The 23874-nt window shown below is 40.0% G+C and overlaps 1 protein-coding gene across 1 annotated transcript; it reads left to right on the top strand.

The window, feature by feature from the left end:
* Positions 1–7265: 7265 nt before the first annotated feature.
* On the top strand, positions 7266–23841 carry HEXB (hexosaminidase subunit beta). The gene is made up of 14 exons (XM_063179798.1): positions 7266–7603; positions 7697–7854; positions 11222–11287; positions 12066–12112; positions 12311–12421; positions 14941–15042; positions 16604–16733; positions 17405–17585; positions 18568–18654; positions 19226–19298; positions 19969–20143; positions 20942–21032; positions 21259–21363; positions 23660–23841. Exons 1-14 carry the CDS (start codon positions 7311–7313, stop codon positions 23721–23723), a joined length of 1683 nt encoding a protein of 560 aa, XP_063035868.1. The 5' UTR covers positions 7266–7310; the 3' UTR covers positions 23724–23841.
* The last annotated feature ends 33 nt before the right edge of the window (positions 23842–23874 follow it).

Raw genomic sequence — 23874 nt, 5'->3', positions numbered from 1 at the left:
CAAATCCCTGAGGAATTCCACAATCACTGGACTTGGACATTGAACTGCAACCCTTTGAGTCTGACCATCCAGCCAATTCTTCATCCATCAAGTGACCCACCCATCCAATCCATTTCTCCCCAGTTTAGAGACAAAGGTCATATGGGACAGAGTCCTTTACAACAGAAGGAGCTATACAAGCACCTCGTTCTTGGAGCACCTCTTCCTTTTACCTTTTACTAACCCTTTTCTTGCTAGGTGATCTCACTGCCCTTGAGCCAGAGTTTGATGTATGGGACTTTATCTCAATAGAAACTTTGGAGCACTGAGTAACACATGCACTCTTTTTTTTCTTCTCTTTTGCTCTCCTACAAAACTTACTTCTCTTTCAAGACAACACAACTGCAGCCATAGCTTTGTTCCATGTCCAGACAAGCTTTAGTAAACCCTACCTTACCCCAGCACAAAACAGTGAAGCTGTAGGGTCCCTCTGTTCCCATGCAGCAGAGAGAGGCACAGCATGGCCATGTGACATAGAGCAGATGAACATTGCTTCAAATACCCAAAGTGAACAGAAGACAATATCATTAGGTTACTGTTCCTAGAATCTTTTATGTCATACAAATTTCCCACACTAATCAGTGCATATTCTTAATTTAAGTATAGTGTGTAGCATAGACCTACTGCAGCTGGCACTAAGCCAAAGTAACACAGCTGAAGGTCAGTCTTACCTGGCCAAGCTCAAATGTCCTATGGATGAAACACCACTGCCTCTCCAGGGAGCTTGTTTCAGTGCTGCACTGAAGAAGTTGCCAACGAGCCTGTTCCGATGCACAGGGCACTGAAGTTAATTAGCTTTCTGTTAGTCCAACCCTTAACTTTCTCAAGAACTCTCTGAAGTTGTACCTGCAGGCATGTCACCCTTTCTGACTGAACTGTACTGTCCATAAGTTGGATATTTCATCACAGCAGACCAACAGGTCTCCACTTGGAAACACTGTCTGCGTTTATTTAGTTTTCTTAGTTTTCAGAACTTAGTTTTCAGAGTAAAATTAGGAGAAAAAGATTAAAACTTTTCCAAGGCCACAACAGTTAAATTCATTCTAAGTTTAACATTTTCAGTGACAGCAAGGAAGGAAGCAGAAACAAACAAAATCTGCTCTGGTCCTGAGAAATAATAATTTTATTTCTTGCCTTTCTAAATATAGCTGATTTCACTTTTTTTTTTTTTTTTTTTTTTTTTTTTTTTTTTTTTTTTTTTGCCACTGGAAAGTTCTTCTAATGTCCCTAAAAATGGGACAGACTTATCCCTGTACACAGGGGGTACAGGAAAATAAGGGTTCCTATTTTCCTGTAATCTGTAATCACTGTATTTGAATGTTAAATACACAGAATAAATATAGTTGTTAAGTAGGCATCTGATTTGCATGGATTTCTTCAGTGACAAAATGCAGCAATATTTATTTTGCCGTATAAGCACAGCATGGAGAAACCCCGCAAAAAACTATGCGCATGGAATCCTGGGATGATTTGTAATCAGCTAACGAGATGCACAGAAGAGACCAATTGTTGTTGCTATCACGCCTGTAGTTGCACTCTCAGGGTGAAGGCCCCAGCAGCGAGAGACACCGGTGCAGTGAGAGCTTAGCACCATCTGCTGGTGAATACATGGCTTCAGAAGGGAGGAAAGGATTTTGTCATCTTTCCCCATAATAGTTAGAGATCAATCAATCAATCAATCAATCAATCAATCAATCAATCAATCAATCAATCCTCTCTGTATAGACTTTATTCTCTTTGATTATTAAAGAAATCTCCAACATTTAAAACTTGCAAGGGCTCTGCACCTCAGATATTGTGTGGAAGCTTCTAGTGTTCTGTTATAAAAGAAAGAAAAAAAAAACACCAACCAAAAAACCTGAGTGTATACTAAAAGGAGGCATAGGGTAGGTTTCAGGTAGTCGGTATCTTCCAAGAACCTCAGCCAATGGGGAAATGAAGAGAGTGACGTGACCAGGAACTCAGGATAAATAGGGGGCTGTGTCCCCTAACAATATGAGAGATCCCAGGGGAATGCCCCATGGTCTCTCCCTTTATATAAAGTTCTATAAAGTGAATAAAGTTACTGAACTCCTCTGTTTCCTTTCTGGACATAAATCTCTGGTGTTGTGAATTTTTCCACACACTTCTAATCCAGAACAGCTCTATTATGTCCTACTTGACAAACTGTACCATGAGGACCAAAGCACTTTAAGGAATCAGCAGTTAATGAACAGGCACAAATAATTACTCAAAAAAGACTGTACAAAAGGCTTTATTCAGCCTTTTTCTCCCTCTGATATCTCTTTGCAATTGCTGCAGACCAAAGAAACAGTGCTGATGAAACTAAAGACCAGTGATTGTGACCAGTGGATCTCTATCAGAATAGGAGGCTCTATGAGCCTGAAGTCCCCAAGCCCAGAGGCAGCACTACTCTAGACCTCACTTTCACAGAATTCCCAGACAGCTGTGAAACAAAAAAGACAAATCAACAAAAGACCATGAGGAGTTTTATAGCCACCCAGTAGCCTAGAACCTTTCTGCATCTGGCATACATTAGCACTTTCTCCCAGCATGTTTTTCACAGTTTCTAGGCGCTTAGGCATTGAAGCCACAGACCTGACCCATTCTACTAGATTCATTCCAATTTCTTTCTATCCAAACAACATAACAAAGACTAAAAGTAGTCAGAGAGTAGCACACAATGAGGCTGGCAGCCTAAACCACAATTCCCTTTACAAAAAAATTGTGTGTATTACATATATGTGTCCACAGTTTCTTTCTAGTTGGTTCACCTACTTACACTAATCATACATCTGGCATGCACATCCATTCACAAACTGCCCTTGCTATTGTTTGAAATATTTTCAGCCTGTGAGTTTCCTTGAAGTTACATCATTTAAACATCCTGTTTTCATTAGTTCTTATCCCTAATTATGTATGTCAACATCAATACCAACATTCCCAGCACGTAGCTCACAGACAGCTCATGTATTATGATCCATTTGGAAACTCTCTTCAGCCAACAAACATACATAAAGTCAGACGGTTCTAAATCCATCATTCAAGCACTTATTGGTCACACACAGGATCTCTAGGCTTATCAGGGTTTCCAGCCTTCTAGATGTAATTAGCACCTGGATACTCCTGGTATTATAAAAGACATCCATAACAAGATATCTATACAAAATGGCCAGGATGAAAATGAACATATATTTGGAAAAATATGGACATACAATAACCATACAGAAAACTGTGCGCAAGTTAGGTTAGGAACTTACAGTGCAGCGACTCCCTTCTAGAAGTTCATTACATTTCGAAACTGCAGCCCCCAACAGAAGTTTATTTCATTTCCAAACTGCAGAATCTTCACAATCTTTCCCTATACAAAATTTTTGTCAGCAGCTATATGTAATATGAAATTATCTTCCTGCTTTATTCAGTCACAACACCCCCTTGTACGCAAGACCTTCATATAAGATACCCTATGTTATGTACCTAGCAAGTAATCAGCTGAATGGAAAGATTCAGTCCCATCTGCAAAAGATATGTACTACTTACTACTCATATGCTCCACTATCCAGATAGTGGAACAGCAGAACTTACTACAATCACAGTAAAAAACACTTCCTTGTGATCTGTCAGTTTCAGGTAACTTAAGAATTTACCTTAGCTTGGCAATGCAGCAAATAAAATATCACCTGGTTTCCAAATAATGGGGAAATCATACTTTTCACTATCAGTGATGAATGTCTTCTAAAATTTAATGGATGAACCTCTAACATAGTCCAAAAATGTCTTTGTGAGACACTGATGTGTAATCCCCAGTCAGGTCTCCATTCACACCCTAGTCTACTGGGTAGTAACATTCCCATATGTTGACCAGACTACAGTGGCCACAAAATATTACTCAGTGGCAGTAAGTCACTGTTTCCTCTATGCTGCCTTGCTATTTCTCAAATAAGAAATCAACAGCGGAGACTATATGGTACATTTCTTTTGTGGAGTCAACAGCAAAACTATATGGAACATTTCTTGGCACACCAGGAAACACTGCTGAGAGATTTCCTGCCACTTTGTAGTGACTGCTGTAGTCACAGAATAACTGCAAGGACTGAGCTACACAAATGGAAGACCTTCGTCCTGTAAAAGTTACTGGTGTGCAGCCCAATTGCACCATTTTGGTTAGCAAGGTGAACTTTTGAGATTCCTAATGCCCAAAACTGCCTGCCTTTTTTGTTTTTGTTTTTGTTTTTTTAATTCCTATTTAACACAGGAATGTGTATGAAAGAATCTGCAGAGTTCTGTGTAGGAGTCAAGCTTGGCTACATTTACCATGTTTTTTTACTGCAGCAATTTTCTTCTCCTTTACAGAAAGGATTATTCTGCAACTAAACAACACATAACTTTTACCTTGGGGAATGGAAAACACATCTCTGATGGAACCAGGGGTTTAAAGTTCATTATCAGAATAACTCATGATGACACTTTTCAATTTTTCTACGAAAATGCAAAATAGTACTTTAGTACTCATTCAATGGGTATGTGTAACCTATAAAACCATATAAGTCTTTCCAAGCCTAGATAAGAGTACATTTCCATTCTAACAGTTTACAATGTAGGCAAAACATCAACAATAAAGATCAAAATTCATTCCTCTCAGAAGCACAACATCAAACTTACAGAACAGGCTAAGAATACAGTATGGTGGATTTTCACATTCAAGATTTTGAGTTGATACTGGAGCTCTTTTTTTTGTTGTTGTTGTTGTTTTTTTTAAGAGCATGAAGCACACTGATGTCTTCTTTGCTTGCGCACAATGCTGGAAACAATTACAGTCCTAGTTGTGCAGTTTCATTGTTCTGCTCTGTTCGGTGGAAATCCCTCTGAAATCACCTGGTCCCTGAAGAGAACAACTATAGCCTGCAGTAAAATACTCTTCAATTCTTTACATCCTGCTTATCCTCTACTATGAGCTTAGAACCAGTCCTAAGATGCAACATAAAACTGAGTTACATCATAACACTTCAAACCTAAGTATCTGAAAATGTCAATGCAGACTTAGATTGTTTGTGGTAACCAAAGTCACTACAGCAATGTTTCCTCAGAAAATGAAGATAGCATGTTTATGTCTGAGTACTCCACCCAGCAACTGTTAAATGCCAGAGGCCTAGATACCAAGTTTCTACAATTTTGTCCAGTATACCTGTGGGTAAAAGAAAGAAACTATACTCATGGACTTACACAAGGAAAGACTATCTGATCTCCTTATTCATCATCAGAAAATCTACCCAGAGAAGATTAAAAAGCAAACTTCATTTAATTATTATTTTGTGCACAGAATAAGTATTTTAAGGTGTGATTATGATAAATTATTAGGTGAATATTTATTAGATGACTAATGAATCGGTGCACTTCATTGGTATAAAACAGACTTGCTCTACAGAAAATACAGCCACTGAAAACAACTGAAAGAAAAAATACTCAGCGTGTCTGAGAATTACATTAGTGGTGGCCAAGCTGGTTAGCAGAAGATTTAGTTTAGTATCTCACAGGCTCACTTCAACTGCACCTAATCATCTCTCCTTCCCTGAGAGCTTACTGATCAAGGTATGTTAAAGGAAACTATGAAATAACCCATAATTTCTAAGTATGTCTAAAAAGATGAACAGAGGTAGGCAGCAGGAATAGTTGAATCAACACAGATGAGGAGACAATCACACCAGGCAAAGGAAAGCTATATAAGGTATATTTAACAGGCAGCTGGAAACCTCAGCCACAGCTTGAAGAGTGTTATAATTGCCTTTGAGAGCACCAGAAAAGACAGAACTGTCATTTCCATGTGTCTCCTGGCATGCAGGGGCAGGAGGGTAGTTTTGCAGGTGTCATGTCCTGTTGTGGCTCTTTGAAATCACCTATTAAAGAATTCCTTTTACTTATAGCATTACAAGATTAAATAACATTCTGCTATGGATAGCCTGCATCAAACACTTTCCATTAAGCCTTTCCACTCCACTTGCATGGTCAGGGACAGCAAATGGCAAAACTAGCATGTTTTGTGATCCATCTCCTTGAGGATGGCTGACCAGCTCCTCCATTACTCTGCAGGAGCAGACTGCAGATATCAGCTCCCCAGCATTGCTGTGGGCTTAACTGGTGCATCAGCCAAAGCGGCAATCATGACACTCCAGTGTTTGCATTAAGCATTCAATTAGAAGAGGCATGAAGCCTGAATTCCTCCCCACTTTGACTTCAAGTCTTGAAATGCTTGATTTGCCTTCTTCACAAACACTTCAGAACGTCCCCAGGTTCGCATCAAGATTGGCCAGAACACTGGGTTTGTTTGGGTAAAGGCTAAAACACTTCACTGCAACTCAGACTCCGGCTTGTTCACATATAGCTTATAGCACATTCTGCTGAAAGCCTGTGAAAAACTATTTTCTGCTGAGACTGAAATTGTTTTGTAGCAGTACATGAGATGCAGAATCTTTGCTTCATAGAAGTGTGGTCTGCATCACACCCTTTCCATACAGAAATTAAGCTGGCCCTTCCACACTCTCTTATTCTGTAGAGCGATGCCATGTGCAGGACATAATGGTGCTGGCTGATGGAAAGTCATGAAATATGCTGAGCTGGAAGGGACCCATCAGGATCATTGAAGTCCAACTCATAGCTCTGAACAGGATAGTCCCATGAATCACACCACGTGCCTGAAAGCATTGTTCAAATGCCTCTTGAACACTGTCAGGCTGGTGCTGTGACCACTTCCCTGGGGAGCCTGTTCCAGTGCCCAACCACCCTGTGTGAAGAACATTTTCCGGGTAATAACGTGAACTTCTCATAACTCAGGTGCATACTGTTACCTCAAATCCTGTCACTAGTTACCCGAGTGAAGAGATAGGGACCTGCCCCTCTTTTTCCCCTCACCAGGATGTTGAAAACTACAATGATGTCTCCCCTCAGTCTCCTCCAAGACTTGGACCGACCAAGTGACCTCAGCCGGTCATCATACATCTTCTCACCCAGACCCTTCACCATCTTCGTGGCTCTCCTTTGGACGCTAATAGTTAATGGGTTTTATGTGGGAAAACCCCTCAGAGAAGCATGAAGGACGCCCTCGCTCCAGAGGGCCACTCGGGCCCCTTCCCCGGCCGCGTTAGAGGGGCCGCAGGGCGGGCGGTACCGCGGGCGGGACTGAGGCTCCAGAGCCCGCCCTGACCGCCCCGTGGCGCCGGAGGCGGAGTCGGGCTGTCCTGTCAGGGGAGCGGGCGGGCTGAGGCAGGTGCCCCACTATGGGCAGAGCCATGGGGTTGGCTGGGCTGCTGCTGGGGCTCGTCGTGGTCCCTGCCGTGCTGGTGAGCACCAGCCTCCGCCACGGCGTCCCGCGGAACGAGGCCGAGCCGGAGCCGTCCGGCTGGGAGCTGGCGGCAGACGCCGTCCCCGAGGACTCGCTGTGGCCGCTGCCGCAGTGGGTCCGCACGTATCCTCGCCAGCTGCAACTAGCGCCCAGCCGCTTCCAGCTGGTGCATGGCGCCGGCTCCTCGGCAGGACCGAGCTGCGGGCTGCTGCAGGACGCCTTCCGCAGGTGAGCGACGGCGGGGCCGGGGTGCTGCAACGGCGGCCCAGGAACGGGAGCAGCTGCCTCAGGGCCCCGCCGGCGCCTGTGCTTCCCCGGCAGGTACTATGAGTACATATTCGGGCATTCCCGGCGGCGGACGTGGGGCCGCTGGCCACTGGCTGCCCGAGCGGAGCCCGAGCTGTTCCAGCTGCAGGTGGTGATCGAGGCGGGGGACCCTGGCTGTGACAGGCACCCGCAGCTCGCCTCCAGCGAGGCCTGTGAGTACCCGCTCACCGCGCCCCTCCTTCCCCGGCTCCGGCGGCACCGTTACGCGCTTGCTTTCCTATCACGTGTCCGCTGTAGAAGTCAGCAGGTTTTGCGGTGGTTTTTTTAAGGAACTGGAAAGCGAAGGCTCTCGGAAGCCCGCAAAAACATTTCACAACAGTGGCCACCAGAAGATAATTCTTGCCCTTGATACTGTGGGCAGTCTCAGCCCATAGTGAATGGTGAAGCTCGCCTGTGATTTTTGCAGTTCAGCTATCGTACAGATCACTTAACTGCTACTATTTTTTTCTAGCAGCTGTCATTAGGAATCAGAGATACTACAGTATGCAGTAGCCGGTTATCTTTGGTGAGATTTGTGCATAGTCAGGAGATGATCCCTTTCAGTACCGGGTTTTTATTGGGAGAAGGCTGTCACTGCTTACCATCTCCTAAGAAGTGACTGCATTTAAATTGAAGCTACTTACACTGAGATATGTACATGGTATTTCCTGTTTTTCCAGGAAAACCAGAAAGTGTTTGTTGAACTTGTTATTCATCTTACAGTCCTATAAATCCATTTCCTTTCTATGTGTAGATGCAAGAAAGGATTTTAAAACATGATGTTTATACTGGACTTATTTTTCTGTGCTTCTTTAGTTCTGTGACTAAAGTCCAGAGTGGAGAAGTACTCTAAGTATTAAAGTACTAAAGTACTCTAAGTATTAAAGTACTAATCACCAGACAATTTCCTTAACAGAAATAAGATTGAGCAGTAATATTGCTTTTTGTCTGGACAGGCTAACACAAAAGTCAACATATTCAGATAAACATATTCAGTTAATCTAGACCTGTTTTAAGATAATCTTCTGTTGTTTGGTATCCAGGATACAGATCCTTAGAAAAAAGATCCTTTTAATCTCAAGTCATACATCCTGCAGCAGGATTAATTCCACCTGAGTTGTGAAAGAATGTACTGATATTAAATTTACTCAATCCTTTTGGAACATATAGCCAAAGACTTTGGTTTTTATGTGCAAACTTATAATATCTTTCAATGCAAATTAAACATAGGAGCAAAAATGCTAATGCTCTTGACCTTGTTCTGACAGTCAGGTTATTGTGCTGCTTTATTATTATTTGAACTTCGAGCTTGTTTGTGAAGTTAAGATTTTAATGAAAGCTGGTTCTTATAATGGAATCTGTCAGACCATGTGATTTTCAGGTTGCATTCTTTAGAGCAAGCAGTTTTTTTCCTAGTGGTTTAAGAAATAAGTTTTCTGTTACAAATAACGTGTTTTCTTCATATAATAAGCTGAGCATTCCAGGCTTCAGTAAGTTTTAATTTCCTGGTTTTTAATGGGCTTTTTGAGGATACAGATTCTGAAAAATGCTGTTACTGGTTATTTGGTGGTCTGGCTTATCAATAAAGATAGTATGGACCAGTTAGTCACTGTCCTGTGGCAAGAGTATTGGATATGTAATCAGAGTACAGGTTATCTCCTCTCCTGCCTACTTACCTGTTTGTGCAAAATGTTTCAAGTATTATAACACTTTCCAAGTTCCTCTAAGGTATGATACTTGTTCAGGGAAAAAAAACAAAACCCAAACAAACCTGCTGTGTTGGAAATAAATCCTTGACAATTTATTTATTTATATTTAGGGTAAACAAACGTTTTCCCTACAGTTTACCTGTGGAGATTGCAGTAGTCTTCTAAATTTTCTTTCTTACCCCGAACATCCAGTATGTGTAATCAGTTCTTAGGTTAATATGGACGCTTGAGGTACTTTCTTCATGCCACTAAATGGCTTTTCTTTGGTAGTTTAGATAAATGTTTGAACTGTGTAAATTGTAGCCAACCATTCTGTCATATGTGCACAGATTATGTAAATCATTTTACAGTAATTCAACCTCTTGATTTTTTTCTCTGCTCTTTCAGATGTGCAATTATTGCTTTGATTTTGAATAATAATATAAATCTATAGATGTAGTATATTTTTATGCATATATATGTATATGATTTTTAAAAATACTTAAAATATATTTGTTTCTTCTCAAAAAACTACTAAATCACCTTAAATTTGAAACCAAAATTATTTTAGCTTTCTTTTTTCATTAGTACTTTGTACTGTACTGCAGTACTCAACTTCAGGGAAGATTCTTATGGATTCCTTCAAGTACCATTCTTCATTTTACTTACCGTGCTTCACCTTACTGCCTCGATACCGGTGCTCAGGTCAAGAGGGTGAGCTGGCACCCTTTAGGTGCATCAGGGACAGCATGGCCAGCCAGGCAAGGGAGGGGATTGTCCTGCTCTGCTCTGAGCTGGGGCAGCCTCACCTCGAGTGCTGGGGGCTGCTCTGGGTGCCACAGTGTAAGAGAGATACAGAACTATGGGGGAGTGTCCAAAGGAGGGCCACAAACATGGTGAGGGGGCTTGAGAGTAATCTGTGTGAGGAGCAGCTGAGGTCACTTGTTCTGTTCAGCCTGGAGGAGACTGAGAGGAAACCTCATTGTGGTCTTCACAAGGGGAGGTTGAAGGGCAGGTCCCGATCTCTTCATTCTCATAACCAGTGACAGGACTTGAGGTAACAGCAGAAAGCTGAGGAGTGGAGCTTTAGGCTGGATATCAGGGAAGAGGTTCTTCACCTAGGCTGTGGCTGAGCAGTGGAACAGGCTCCCCAGGGAAGTGATCACAGCACCAGCCTGACTGATTTCAAGAGGCATTTGAACAGTGTTTTCAGGCACATGCTGTGATTCTTGGGGGTGTCCTGTGCACGGCCAGAAGTTGGACTCAATGATCTTGATGCATCCCTTCCAACTCAGCATACTCTGTGATTCTATATTTTGATTAGTAATTTTTTTTTTTTAATAAGACCTTAATAAGCACCTGACAATATTATATGACAACTTTTATCTTTAAAAAATATGAAACCATTAACTATATGAAAGGAGGTAAAAGGAGAAGTAAACTTTTCATAATCATGAAAAGTTTGGCTTAGGCACCCAGCCTTTATCTCGCATGTCTTAAATGCAAAAATATAGTGTGTTAAGTTTTAAGTCAATTGGGTTAAGCTTTGCTTGAATTCTGGCTCATGTACAATATTTTAGCATTGCTCTTACTAAGCACCTTACTTCTTTTATCTTCTTTCTGATGAGCTGTTGACTGTCTGAACAGTGCAACAGTTTGATTCACAGGAAAACAGAGATGAAAAATAATTGCATGCTATCACCATTAGAAGCAGGATTGATTGGAATTTAATACACAAAGGGAGATGTTGCACTTGAAGAATCTTTTTAATGCCTTTTGGCATTGTCCTTGCAATTCATTCTTTTTTAAAGAGTAAGCGGTTTTTGGGTTTTTTTTTTTTTCTTTTCTTTAGATCATTTAACTGTAACTGAGCCTGTGGCTATACTGAAAGCTCCTGAGGTATGGGGTGCTTTAAGAGGTAAGCTGATGCTTTTCACATTGAGCTATTTGTTTAGGGTTTATACAAACTTCATGGCAGACCAAGAACCAGCTGATCACTGGGCCTTGCCCTCACCTCATTCATTACTTCATTGGAAGTAATGAATGAGGGCCAGAAGGATACTCAGATGTTTATCAGTTAGACCCTTGGTCCAGATGCTCAGCATCTCAGATCCAGTGGCACACTGCAAGTACATGCTTTCTGTACCTGAAATAAGCCAGACCAACAAAAAGCTTTTTAAACTATAGTGTGAACAGATTATTTTCTGACTACACCTATAAAGTGGAGATGCTGAACGCATCACAATCACAAAGAATAACAATCCTGACATTTTAGTCTGCTGTTTTTACTGGAATGTTAAGTCTATATATTAGTTACCTATTAATCAACAGATTTTTCATGCTGAATTAGAAATTTCACCAGTTCCAGAAATTACAGGAATAGATGTACAACAGGACCAGAGATTCCCACCTTACTCTCAATAACTTTCTTACTATTTAGGGATTAATCTGCTGCAGCTGAGCGGTAGCACAGGTATTCAGTATCTGCATAAGAGAATTTTAATGGTTCTCTCCAGAATTTTTAAATGGTGATGCTTGAGCAATTAAGGGAACTGTGCTAAAGAGAGAGAAACTCAACTACAAAGCATTCTTTCTAGCTAGATGAATGCCTGTACATAGTTGTGCTGTTGGTAACTAAAATTTTAAGGGAAAGTACTGGGCTGTAATTGAGATCCCTTTCTTGGGTATTTGTCCAGGTTTGGAAACCTTCAGCCAGTTGGTTCATGAAGATGACTATGGAAGTGTAAGTATGGCTATTAACTAAATCCACTGTCCTGGTAACTGGGTGCTTCTCTGGACTGAGCAGATCAGTTTCATTCAGCAACATTTCAGTTTATTACATATTTCCAAGAATCATTTTCTGAAAAAGAAAAAGTACTTCCTGTTTGAAATGAATATGAAATTAATATAAAATTCTAATTTTTAAATTTTGTTCTCATAGTTTCTTGTCAATGAATCTGAAATCAATGACTTCCCAAGATTTCCTCATAGAGGAGTCCTATTAGATACTTCAAGGCATTATTTACCATTGAAATCTATTCTTACAAACCTGGTAAGTAGGCAGTTTTATATCATTAATAATAAAGGCTTTTTGTTGTGTTTTGGCTCCTGAAGGAGGTAGCAACTGGAGATGGTATGAAAGAAGAACCTATCTCTTGTGTCTGACTGTAAAAGGACAGAGTGAACTTTGCTAAGCAAAGGTCTGAACATAGACTGGAGAGGAGTCAAGTGGGCAGACACGGTGATTATTGTTTCTTTGACGGGGACTGGTATTTGTGGTACCTCAGATTCTCTGTATTTTCTGATGCCTAAACCAGCTTATTCATGATATCTTGGAAGCATGTTTTGAAATGTCTGACCGTCATCAAGCAATACAAGGAACTCCTTGCTTCAGTGACAGTGATTTCAGGAGAACTCCAGTCTTTTGGAGCAGTCTTTGGTAGTCCAGCAGCAGGCTTAGGTAATCCTTTCTTAGGCTGCTAAGTGCAAGCCAGTAATTAAGTATTACAGAGCAAGGGAGGAAATTTGAAATGTTCATGGGAAGCTACTGAATAATAAGCCAAGACTAACCAATGAAACCAAACAAAACTTCTTTCAAAAAGCTTAAGCAAGAGCATTAAGAAATAATGTACTCCAGCCCTGATGGAAAGGTGATGTATTTGTATAAGCTTAGCAGCCAAAGATGGGGTTTTTACTGTTTTGCACTCCCCCTTTTTTTTTTGTTGAAGTCCTTGTAGGAGGGATTATTTAGTTGATTGAAGTGAAGGAACAGGCAGTTTCCCATCTTGTCTCTGTCTTGCTTCTCCAAGATGAAATAATACTTGAAATTTCCCCTCCATGTTGCAGAACTTAGAAAAATAGGTATAGGATAGGCAGAAAGAGTGCAGGTAAAAACAGTCTTTAATTTCTGAGGTCATTCTCGAGCTATGCTCTGAACTTGTCCTTTAGGTATTTACCACCTTGTTTTCACATTCAAGGTCAATGCCTGTTCAGCAAGTAATGCTTGTGTCGTGTTACATTTGCAACAGAGGGTGCTTCAAAGCCTCAAATATTTGTGTGATATTTTTTGTCTTGTCTAAAAGAGATGTCCAAAGAGACTTGCATTTCTAACTATTTTTGTGTTTCTGTAACTGCTGCTTTTCTGCTTTCTTTCCTTAAATTGCATGTCTGTCTCTAATACATTATTAGACCTATGTTTCATGATGTTTGCTGGTTTAAGAAGTATGCTTTTCTTCCCAGCTCTGTGCCTGCTTGAATCTCAATTAATAAAAAGCATCAGTAATGTCTTCTCTGACATGTGGTGATTAGATACTTAGGGCAGCAGTTCAAGTTGATTTCTTGTTTGTGTTCAACTACTGCACTGTATTTCTAGAAACAGCATTGTTCTTGAGGAAGGGGTCGGTGAATTGAAGGTCCAGAGATGTAATTTTATGTTGAAGGATGGTCTTGGTTAGAAATGCATGAAGACTTGGCAATTACAACTTCTGCAGTGTAATGAAACAGATAAAATAAATCTAGGGAATAGACAAGATATAAATCTTACTTTGTATTTGGTGGGAGTTCCTGAAGAGATTTTATCACCTTCTTAAATATACCTAGGTGAAAAAATGAGAGGAATGGGTGGGGAAAACAACTGTAGTGTAGCAAGGGCTTGGGAGCAGCTGTGTTGCTGTCAGTCATGAACGATGTAAACACTTATTTGGTCGGCTCACAGCACATCCTGTGAGGGACTAGCAAGCCAGCATAACTCAAGGTGTGCGTGTAACTGTCCAATTGGAGTCATAATTCTAAAATAAGTGTGTAAACATTGATCTTGATCATCTTCAAGATGAAAAAAAGGAAGTACTGACACTGTTATGAATGAAAACATAAAAGAAACACTGTCTTTTGCAGGGAAAACGCTTAGTTTATTTGTGTGCATTTAAAAAAGATTCTGCAGAAGTCACTAGTGAGAAGGGATGTACGATGTAGTAGGAAACTCTCATGCTGTTCTGTTTTCAAATCCATAGTATTAAGTTATAAATGTATAAGCTTTTCTGTAAGCTGAAATAGTTGATGGTGCATAGAAGATAACCCACAGAACCATCTGTGTTGGAAGGGACCCAGAAGGATCATCAAGTCCAACTTTTAAATGAATGATCCATGAGGGTCAAATCTGTGACCTTGGTGTAGCAGAGTGCTGTAAACCCTGAGCTAATCCCAGGGTACGTGTTCTGAAGTGGAGAAAATTCCTAAGTGTTCATGGCTGTTCATACTACGCAGGCTGGTAGAATGGGGGTCAAATGAAGAGTTTGTTGACAGTTCACAGCAGTGGTGAAAATAGATTACAGAGGGGTGGAGCAGTAGAGGTATGTGCTGTTAAATGAAACATAGAATACTTTTTTGGTTCGTTGGTGGGGGGATTGGTGAGTTTTGGTTGGTTTCTTGAGTGGTTTGGTTTGGTTGAGGTTTTTTTCTTTCTTAGTTGTTGCTCTAGGCATATGGGATATGCTGGGACAAGACCACTTTTTTGCATAGATTTTCTGTGAGAATGAAGTGTTTAACCAATCTCTATTGTGTTATTTCTTACAGGATGCCATGGCTTTTAATAAGTTCAATGTTCTCCACTGGCATATAGTAGATGATCAGTCCTTCCCTTACCAGAGCATTTATTTCCCTGAATTAAGTGATAAGGTGAGTGAACATCATTGGAGCAGTATAGAAGAGCAGAAATCTGGCACATATTTAGTGGAAATAACATGCAGAGTTAACCAATGCTTGAGTGCATCTGCTCTGGCTGACTGTGAAACAGTACCATGGCACCAGTAACCAGCAAGTCCATATTTAGGATCCTGCCTGAGTTTCTATGTGGACCATTTTTAAGTCTTCTTTTGGATACAGGGTAAATGACCACCTTTACTCTTCTGTGCAAATTTTCTGAATGATCCTCAGTGTTTGCAGGCCTTCAAACACTAATGGTGTAAGTAGTGAATAAGTAGTGAACACTAATAAGCAAATAAGTAGTGAACACTGCTTGGATTTCTGTTGATGGATTTCTTTAAATTGGTTGGCTTCTGCCACTCAAACAAATGTGAGATATTTTCCTGCCAGCTCTTAGCACCACTACAATAGTAATATTATCCTTACAAAACACATCATGTCTGTAGGAGATCCAAAAGTGCAAGGTTGTTTCCTGAAGTGAATACAGTGGAATGTGTCTCTTTATTTCTAGACACATAGTAAGCTTTGTTGCATTAGTGAGAGCCACCATTAGGTTCTTGCTCAGTCACAGTACAATAGGAGCCAAATCAAATGTAGTTAAGAATAGTTAAGTAGACTAAGCCTAAGTCCAAGATTTGTGATTCTGTTTAAAAAATGCCTGCTAGAATCTGACTCTCATGAAAATTATGTTGGCAGTGCTAGAGTAGATGCTGTGAAGAATTTTATAATTCAGAAATTGTAGATGTTGCATAGTGCAGTCAGATTATTTTTTGTGGTAAAAGCAAACTCTACTAGAGTTCTGTCATATATCCCACTGACAGCTAGAGAGAGGGAGATGGTCTTTGTCTCAACAAGTTTCTCTTTGAAAGGCTTATTTTCTACTGTTTCCTTTTTTGAGTAACTCAGCTGTGGAAACCATTTTCAGATAAGCAAAAGCTTAAGATGCTATTAATCATGAAGAGCATCTTTGGCAGGTATCTGTTTCACCAAAATGTAGTAATCTGGGTCATTGTCACATTTGTTGGCAGTGGGGGAGTGCAATTACACTCAAATTTAGTGTCATGAAAGAAACACATCCTGATGCTAAATTAGTCACACACAAAACCGAGAAGCAGAGGTGCTGGGAGTTCTTTCTGACTTGGTAGAATTTTTCCATTAGTCTTGTATGTTATGTAGTGAGGGCCCTATATTTCAGAGCTAATGGGCAAAAATAACTTGCCTCTGTACAGAAGAATTGAGAACCATATCTTTCAAAATTCTCAAGGAAAAGAAACTAGCTTTTCTGCATTCTTCAGTAACTGCAAGCTAAGGAGGAAAGGAAGGTCTCCTTAAGGCAATCTGTCTTAGTGTTTTGAGTTTGTTGTTTTGGTGGGGTTTTTTCCTCTCCACAAGTTAAGTGAAAAGTTATGTCTGTGCAGTTGATAAACCACAGCCGACTTGTAAAACTGCTCTTCAGTCTAAGTTAAAATACTTCCATTCAAATTTTGTGATCTGCTGGTATAGTGTGTTGTCTCAAAATTTGAATATTTTACAGGGGGCATACTCCTCTAATCTCATCTATACTCCTACTGATGTCCGTCTGGTGATTGAGTATGCCCGGTTAAGAGGCATCAGAGTTATCCCAGAGTTTGATACACCAGGACATACACAGTCTTGGGGAAAAGGTATGCCCAAGAAAGTATTAATTGTTAAGAAACTGTGGTAAGTAGTAGCAAAAAAATTAATTTTTAAAGGCCTAACCAATAAAGTGCTTTGGAAGGTCTTTGATAAGAGAGAGGTAAGGAAGAGGCATTAAGTGATGTCATGACCTTTACAGGTTACAGGAAATAAAATGAATGAAGAAACATGTTCTATGCTAGATGTGTGTGCAAGGGTACAGATTCTGCTTCAGACATCATTCCACCTTGAGCTATGTACCTCACACTGACTTAGGTGTTAAAAACCCAGAGTAATAAAAAGAGAAGAGAAGCCTCTGAAGCATATTCATTATGTTTGGCTTTCTTCTAACTGGCTTTCTTCTGATGTTTATTAAAGCTTTTTCTTTCGTTGAAGTAGTTATCCAAATGCTGTTTTCCAGGTATTGTGACGTGTTACATATGTTAGGTTGTGTTAAATCATAGATCTGAAAGTCAGAATCCTGACTGCCAGTTAGAGGGTTTTTCAACCTTTTACAAGTTGTTTTATTTCATCCTGCCTCTATATGGTTATATTTAAAATAGGTGAGCATTTAGGTAATGAATATTTACCTTTTTAATGTGACTAACTGCTTCTCCCTGCTAGCAAAGTTAGCATAGCAATATGAAACTGAGTATCATCTATTAATTGTTTTTATTAGGTCAAAAAGATCTTCTCACTCCTTGTTACAATGGAGGACACCCAACTGGGTCCTTTGGACCTGTAAATCCTGTTTGGAATACAACTTACAACTTCATGACTAAGTTTTTTAAGGAGATCAGCAGTGTATTTCCAGATGAATTCATTCATTTGGGAGGAGATGAAGTGGACTTCAGTTGTTGGTATGGTGACAATTCAAGGAACAAATACCTAGTGCCTCCTAAACCTGTCCACCTGCAACTCAGTTGCATAAGATAGTTTTCACAGGATAACCAAAAGATCTTCACTCCTACCTCTGTAACAATTTACAGGCAGATCATTTGTGATCCTCAAAAAGCAACCGATGTGCAGAATTTTGCTTTTACTTGTAGTTCCATAAATATTCAGGTATTCTAAAGGATTTAGAATACTAGTCCTCCTACCCTGGCGGGACAGAGGACTAGTATGTTAGAAAAATATTAGATAAGAAAATTATCATTTAAATTGTTTGGGTTAAAGTAGGTTGAGTTCTGCCCACCAGAAAATCAGGTAACAAACAAACAGATTCATATGTGCTTGTGTTAGAAGTACAGCATGTATTAATGGTGTTCTTAATTCAGTTGTGGATGTTGAATATTTTGGAGTCTTTCTTATGGAGAGACTAATAATAACAGATTTGGAGCATTTTGATGAGTATTCAAATTGATCTAGTTAGTATTGCTTCATTATCTTTAAAGATCAAATCCAAACACTCAGGACATTATTTAATTTTTATAGAGAAGAAAAACTGGCAAATGCTGTAGCACAGAAATGTTGGTTTGCTTTTTGTGGTAGAAACACAAAATTGTTGAGTTCTCAGACTGCTGATAACGTTGGCACAAAGTAGCTGAGATGGTAGGAACTCCAAAGCTCTTAGGAGGCAGCCTGCCACAGACCGCTTCAGAACAGGGACTCCTCCAGATTTACCTGAGATTAGGTCTGCTGGCTTTATTTCAAATCTGGATGAAACTCTCAAAATATCTAAGTCATGTTAACCTGCTGCTTCTGCTCTGCAATGTGTTCCAGGCTGTGGCATGCTAAGGCACCAGTTAGTGTGCTGTGTATAGGTAGAAATGATTGGGAAATCTGATTTAAGACATAAAAAAAAAATCTTTTTTTAAACATGTTTTCTTGTTATTATTTAAGGAAATCTAACCCTGAGGTGAAAGAGTTCATGAAGAAGCAAGGTTTTGGCATTGACTATGCTAAACTGGAATCTTACTATGTTCAGAAGTATGTTGACTTTTTAATTCTTGCTTCAGTTTTTCACAGCCATTATTAGAGGGTGGCTTTGGGGTGCAAATATGGAAGCTGACTTAGTATCTATCATATTATTTTGAAAAATTGCCACATATTTGGAACTATCTACTTTATTTTAAAATACCAGGTCTGAAGTTCATGGCTTTAAAATGTTGGACACGGCATGGATATGTAAGCTAGTTTTACATACACTGTGAATGTATTGGGTGTCTTAAACTAGGTATCTGCAGTAGTGTCAGCACAAGGGTGGGGAGGAAGTTTTTGCAGACACTTCTTTCTCTCCTTAAATAACGTGGACTTAGTCACCCATCACTTAGTCACTGTATGAATTGCTGGTTTGTGTTAATGCATGTGCCCATTGTTCTACATGGTAGAACATGCTCTGCAAGCATGGTTCTGAAACCAGAACAACCTGCTTTTTCGTGGTCCCCTGTGCAGTGGTGGGAAAGGTCTGATATGCCTTGGGGTAGAAAATGTTGCTACTTTGAGTGCTTCTACTTATCTCATTGAAGTTAACAAACCTGATCTTATTTCTAAATTCTAGCATTTTGGACATTGTTTCCTCCTACAAAAAAGGACAAATGGTCTGGCAAGAAGTCTTTGATCACAAAGCACAAGTAAGATGGGAAAATTAGTAAGGTACTCTTGCATAACACCACAATGAGGCTTCCAGAGCAGACTATTAAGTAGATCTGGCTTTGTCTCTTATGAATTAAAGCAGAGTCTGCTGACATTAGCAAGTCTCTCCAGCTGTGGGTAATTTCAATCCCTTGAAATCATCATTTGTTGAATATGTAATAGGTGAAACAGGAACACCAGCATTGAAGTGCTCTTTAAAGGTGAACACAGTTAATAAAATAGGTTTAAAACATCTGAGTAAAGGGTGGAGAAGTTTCTATGAGTTTTTTTGTTGTTGTTGTTTTGGTTTTTTGGGGTTTTTTTTTTTTTTTGTCTCATGTAACTATGTGTCTGGTCTAGTAACACCAAATACTCAGCATTTAACAGCTGGTCAGATACGTGGTGCTTGTCAGAATCCTCTTAGAGCATTAACTGTCTATAGCATAACCTAGGCTTCACTCTAGCTGAGTGTTTAAAACCAGCAAAAAGCTGATCAGCTTTAGACCGGGAGGGAGGGGGGAGGGATGACAAGAAGTAGCTTCCAAAATGTTCCTCTTTGAAACAAAATAGAGAATTTTGAAAGTCATGGTCCTTTTCCTTGATAACAGCAATTAGGATTGCCATTAGTAGTTTTGGTTAATTTGGTTAGTTTGTCTTTTCCTCTTTTAGCTGAAACCGGACACCGTAGTTCAAGTGTGGATGGCAAATAACTACGCTCGTGAACTGAGTAGGGTCACAGGAGCTGGGTTCACTGCTGTTCTGTCAGCACCGTGGTACTTAGACTACATTAGTTATGGGCAAGACTGGAAGAAATACTACAGTGTTGAACCACTTAACTTCCCTGGTTTGTCATTTTTTTATACGTGTGTTCTATGCATGAAACTCCTTGGTTTATATACAGCGTGAATGCAAAGAATAGGGCTGTTTAGAGTGGCCATTCCATCACTGTGATTATAGTACCATCAAAGGAATTATGGGTAGCTAAAACTCTGAAAAACTCTTTTAAAAAAAAGGAACTTTGCACTTCGCACAGGGAAAGGTATTACCTTCCTCAAGCATCTGATACTAGTGTTTTGCATAAGATAGAATGCTGGACTAGGTGGGCAGGTGCTTTAGGAGCAGAGTTGTGCAAAATGGCTGTTCATAGATTGACACTGAATTTGTTGTTATTTACTTGATTGTTAAACTAGTCTAGAAAAAGACGTTCTCTTCCCTTAAACTTTGTATCTAAAGTTGATACAAATGTCTTATGCTTTCCATGGGGCTTTTATTTTGTGCAAGGGAGCTCTCAGACTTTTAGAGCTCAATACCTGACTAAATAATTTTTTCAAGGAATGTTCTCCATGTGATAGAATGAACAGTTTCCGTCAGGTTTTAAATCTCTGAGGAATGTTAAAAAGCTAAGGAATCTCTTCAGAGCATAAAAGGTAAAATCCTTTCTGACAGAGCAGAGAAATAGCTTCTCTGGGCAAATGGCTTGGTGGTTCTCCCATTCAGTAACAAGACTGCCAAAATGTAAGTGAATGCTCAGAATAGCTCAGGTATTTTATATGAAAACAACTGAACATCAGTCCTATCTAATTGTTGATATATGCCTATCTTCTGGACAGAGAAGAATGTTCACTTTCTGGTTTGAATTCAGGATCTGAAGAACAGAAGAAACTTTTAATAGGTGGAGAAGCTTGCCTGTGGGGAGAATTCGTGGATGCAACTAACCTGACACCAAGATTATGGTATGGACTGCTTTATCTTTAGATTTTAAGAATCCAGCTATAAGAAGCATTAATTAATCCCACAGGACTGTATGCTATTGCTAACAGTGCTTTGTGCTGGACCTAAGCAGCTATGAAAAATAATGCTTCTGGATATTGAGGTATTATATTAGACCTGGTATTAAAAAAAATTATCCATTCTTGGTTATAGATCATACCTACTCTAAAACTTAGTATACCTTTGCAGGCCTCGAGCAAGTGCTGTTGGGGAAAGACTCTGGAGCAGCAGCAATGTGACCAACTTGCAGGATGCCTACAATAGGCTAACTAATCACCGATGCCGCATGCTCCGGTAAGATTTAGTAGGTACTGTGTATCTTGGTTCTCAGGTTTTATAACAAATAGAATAAAGGTACAGGCATAAACTGCTGGCCTGGAGATGAAGGGAGGAGAGCTAGCAGTTTAACCTGACTGTAAAGGCAATCCCATTTGATTTTGTATCGACAGAAGAGGAAGACAGACACATTAAGACAGGAGCTCTGGACAGTTTTGCAACTAAAATTTTCAGAGCTCACTTTTTTCAGTGAAATACTAAGACTCTTCTGTGTTTCTCTTTCCTGTAAAGGAAAAATGAACACCATTATTAACTTCTTTCAGACAAAAATTATATTAAAGGGTGTATGTGAGAGGAGTACACTGACAGAAGGAAGAGCAGACTTCTGAAAAAAAAAAGGTGGTGTTACTTATTTGTTATAAATAATAATTAAAGACCTGCAGCAGGTAATCAATTGGAGCTGTTTGCATGAGAGTTGAGCTTGGGCAAGCCATCCTTTCAGGTATTGCCTTACTTTAGGGGCTGAAAAGGGTAGATAAGCAGTCCATGACAAATTTTAATTCATGTATGTACTGATTTGTTTACAGCAGTCATAACACATTCTTCTCCTAGTTCTTTTCCTAAAAAGTACCTAAACAAGTTACTGGTTGTTTATTGCTAATGTTGTTTTTGTACATTCAGGCAGCAGATATGAGTGATTTCTAGGTTTTAAGTCCAAGTTTGACTCCACTTTTGAGGTATACAGTCAGAGAGCTGAATAGTTGAACTGCAACAAGCATGAAACATACCATTTTATTTCTCTACAGAAATTTATGACAACTCACAGAAAATGTCCACTCTGTGTGGTAGTAGTTCAAGTTAGATACAAATAATTACTTTAAAGAACAGGATACAACAGCAGTTATAGTCAGCACTTGAAACTCAAGCTCTCTACTCATGTTCATGAAGATGTCTTAGCATAATTATCTGTTGCAATCACAGAATCACTAGGTTGGAAGAGACCTTAAAGATCATCGAGTTCAACCCAGCCCTAACATTTCAACTAAACCATGGCAACAAGTGCCACATCCAGTCTTTTCTTAAACACATCCAGGGATGGTGACTCCACCACCTCCCCGGGCAGGCCATTCTAGAACTTTATCACTCTTTCCGTAAAAAACTTTTCCCTAATGTCCAACCTGTATTTCCCTTGGTGCAGCTTGAGACTGTGACCTCTGGTTCTGTCAGTTGCTGCCTGGAGAAAGAAACCAACCCCCCCTGACTGCAGCCACCTTTCAGGGGGTTGTAGAGAGTGACCTTATCACTGAGTCTCCTTTTCTCCAGGCTAAACACCCCCAGCTCCCTCAGCCGTTCCTCACAGGGTTTGTGTTCCCAGCCCCTCTCCAGCCTCGCTGCGTCCTCGATGCGCTCAAGCGTCTCAAGGTCCTTCCCAAACTGAGGGCCCAGAGCTGGACACAGCACTTTAATTTAGAGTATATAGTATATGTTTAGCTTGCTGTCACTCTTTAATCAAGAGTGATTGAAGGACTTGGAAGTTTTGACTTGACTGGGTTATTTCAAACTGGCTTAAAATAATCATGTGAGGAAAACAGCTGTATGTAAGTTGTGCTATCTCCCTCAGTCATGAGAAAAATAGATACATTAAGAGAGAGTTGACAAATACATGTTAAAAACCATATTAAGGGGATTGCAAAACTTATGTCCTGTTACTTAGCAGGGTGGTGCATCTCTTGATGGGGCCTAGGAAAACACTGCTACTGAGCAGTTAAGTGTACAGTGGCTGTACCACTAGGATTAGGGTTTTACAGTGAACTAAGCTATGCTGTTCCTGGACCTGGTTGACTCCACTGCTGCATCTGCATCATCTTCCTTACCACTGGTACTTGTATTGCTGTAAAGGGAGCTGGTCCAGATAACAGCAGCTGCTCTCCTAATGCTGGCATAGGCGATGCAGAATGCAGGGGCAGACTAAGGACTACTCCCTGTACTTGTTGCACACATTTAGCAACAGAAAGTAGTCCAAGGAAAAACTACTTTGCTGACTTAGGATGAACAATTCCTGTTAGAAAGTAACTACCTTAATAAAAAGATATGTTGTCCTGATTGCCCTGATATGTTGTGCCTCTGATTGAAAGAGGTTCAGTGAAAAGTAGAATAGGGCCCTTTTTCACTCCCTAAATAGCTCATCTGTTGTTTTCTAGGAGTAGTTTTGTTTATATAGTTATTAAAATAGGTTGCCAATATCTCTTTTCCTGCCTACACAAACAGCCAGTTGTTTGATTATAGTCATTCCCATTCTGCTTTATTTTAACAGCCGTGGCATAGCGGCCGAACCGGTGTTTGTTGGATACTGTGCCCACGAAGCAAGAGGGCCATAACTGCTGCAAAGACTTCTTGTCAACAGCCTGAAGTGCCTCTGGGGATATGTATGTGTGGTTTCATATCTGAATCAAGACTTAAAATTTTCACTTTTAAAATAAAATTATTTGACAGCCTTGCTGGAGTAAAAATTATCATTTTTAACCTTTC

This window comes from Melospiza melodia, chromosome Z, assembly GCF_035770615.1.
Source record: "Melospiza melodia melodia isolate bMelMel2 chromosome Z, bMelMel2.pri, whole genome shotgun sequence".
Classification (NCBI taxonomy): domain Eukaryota; kingdom Metazoa; phylum Chordata; class Aves; order Passeriformes; family Passerellidae; genus Melospiza; species Melospiza melodia.
This window is presented reverse-complemented; position numbering and strand designations above follow the sequence as displayed.

Excerpts from the sequence above, each read along its gene's own strand:
- HEXB (XM_063179798.1), top strand. The coding sequence starts at position 7,311 with ATGGGCAGAGCCATGGGGTTGGCTGGGCTGCTGCTGGGGCTCGTCGTG. Across the intron at positions 7,855-11,221 it reads GCTCGCCTCCAGCGAGGCCT|ATCATTTAACTGTAACTGAG; the intron begins GTGAGTACCCGC and ends TCTTTTCTTTAG. Across the intron at positions 15,043-16,603 it reads TCCCTGAATTAAGTGATAAG|GGGGCATACTCCTCTAATCT; the intron begins GTGAGTGAACAT and ends AATATTTTACAG.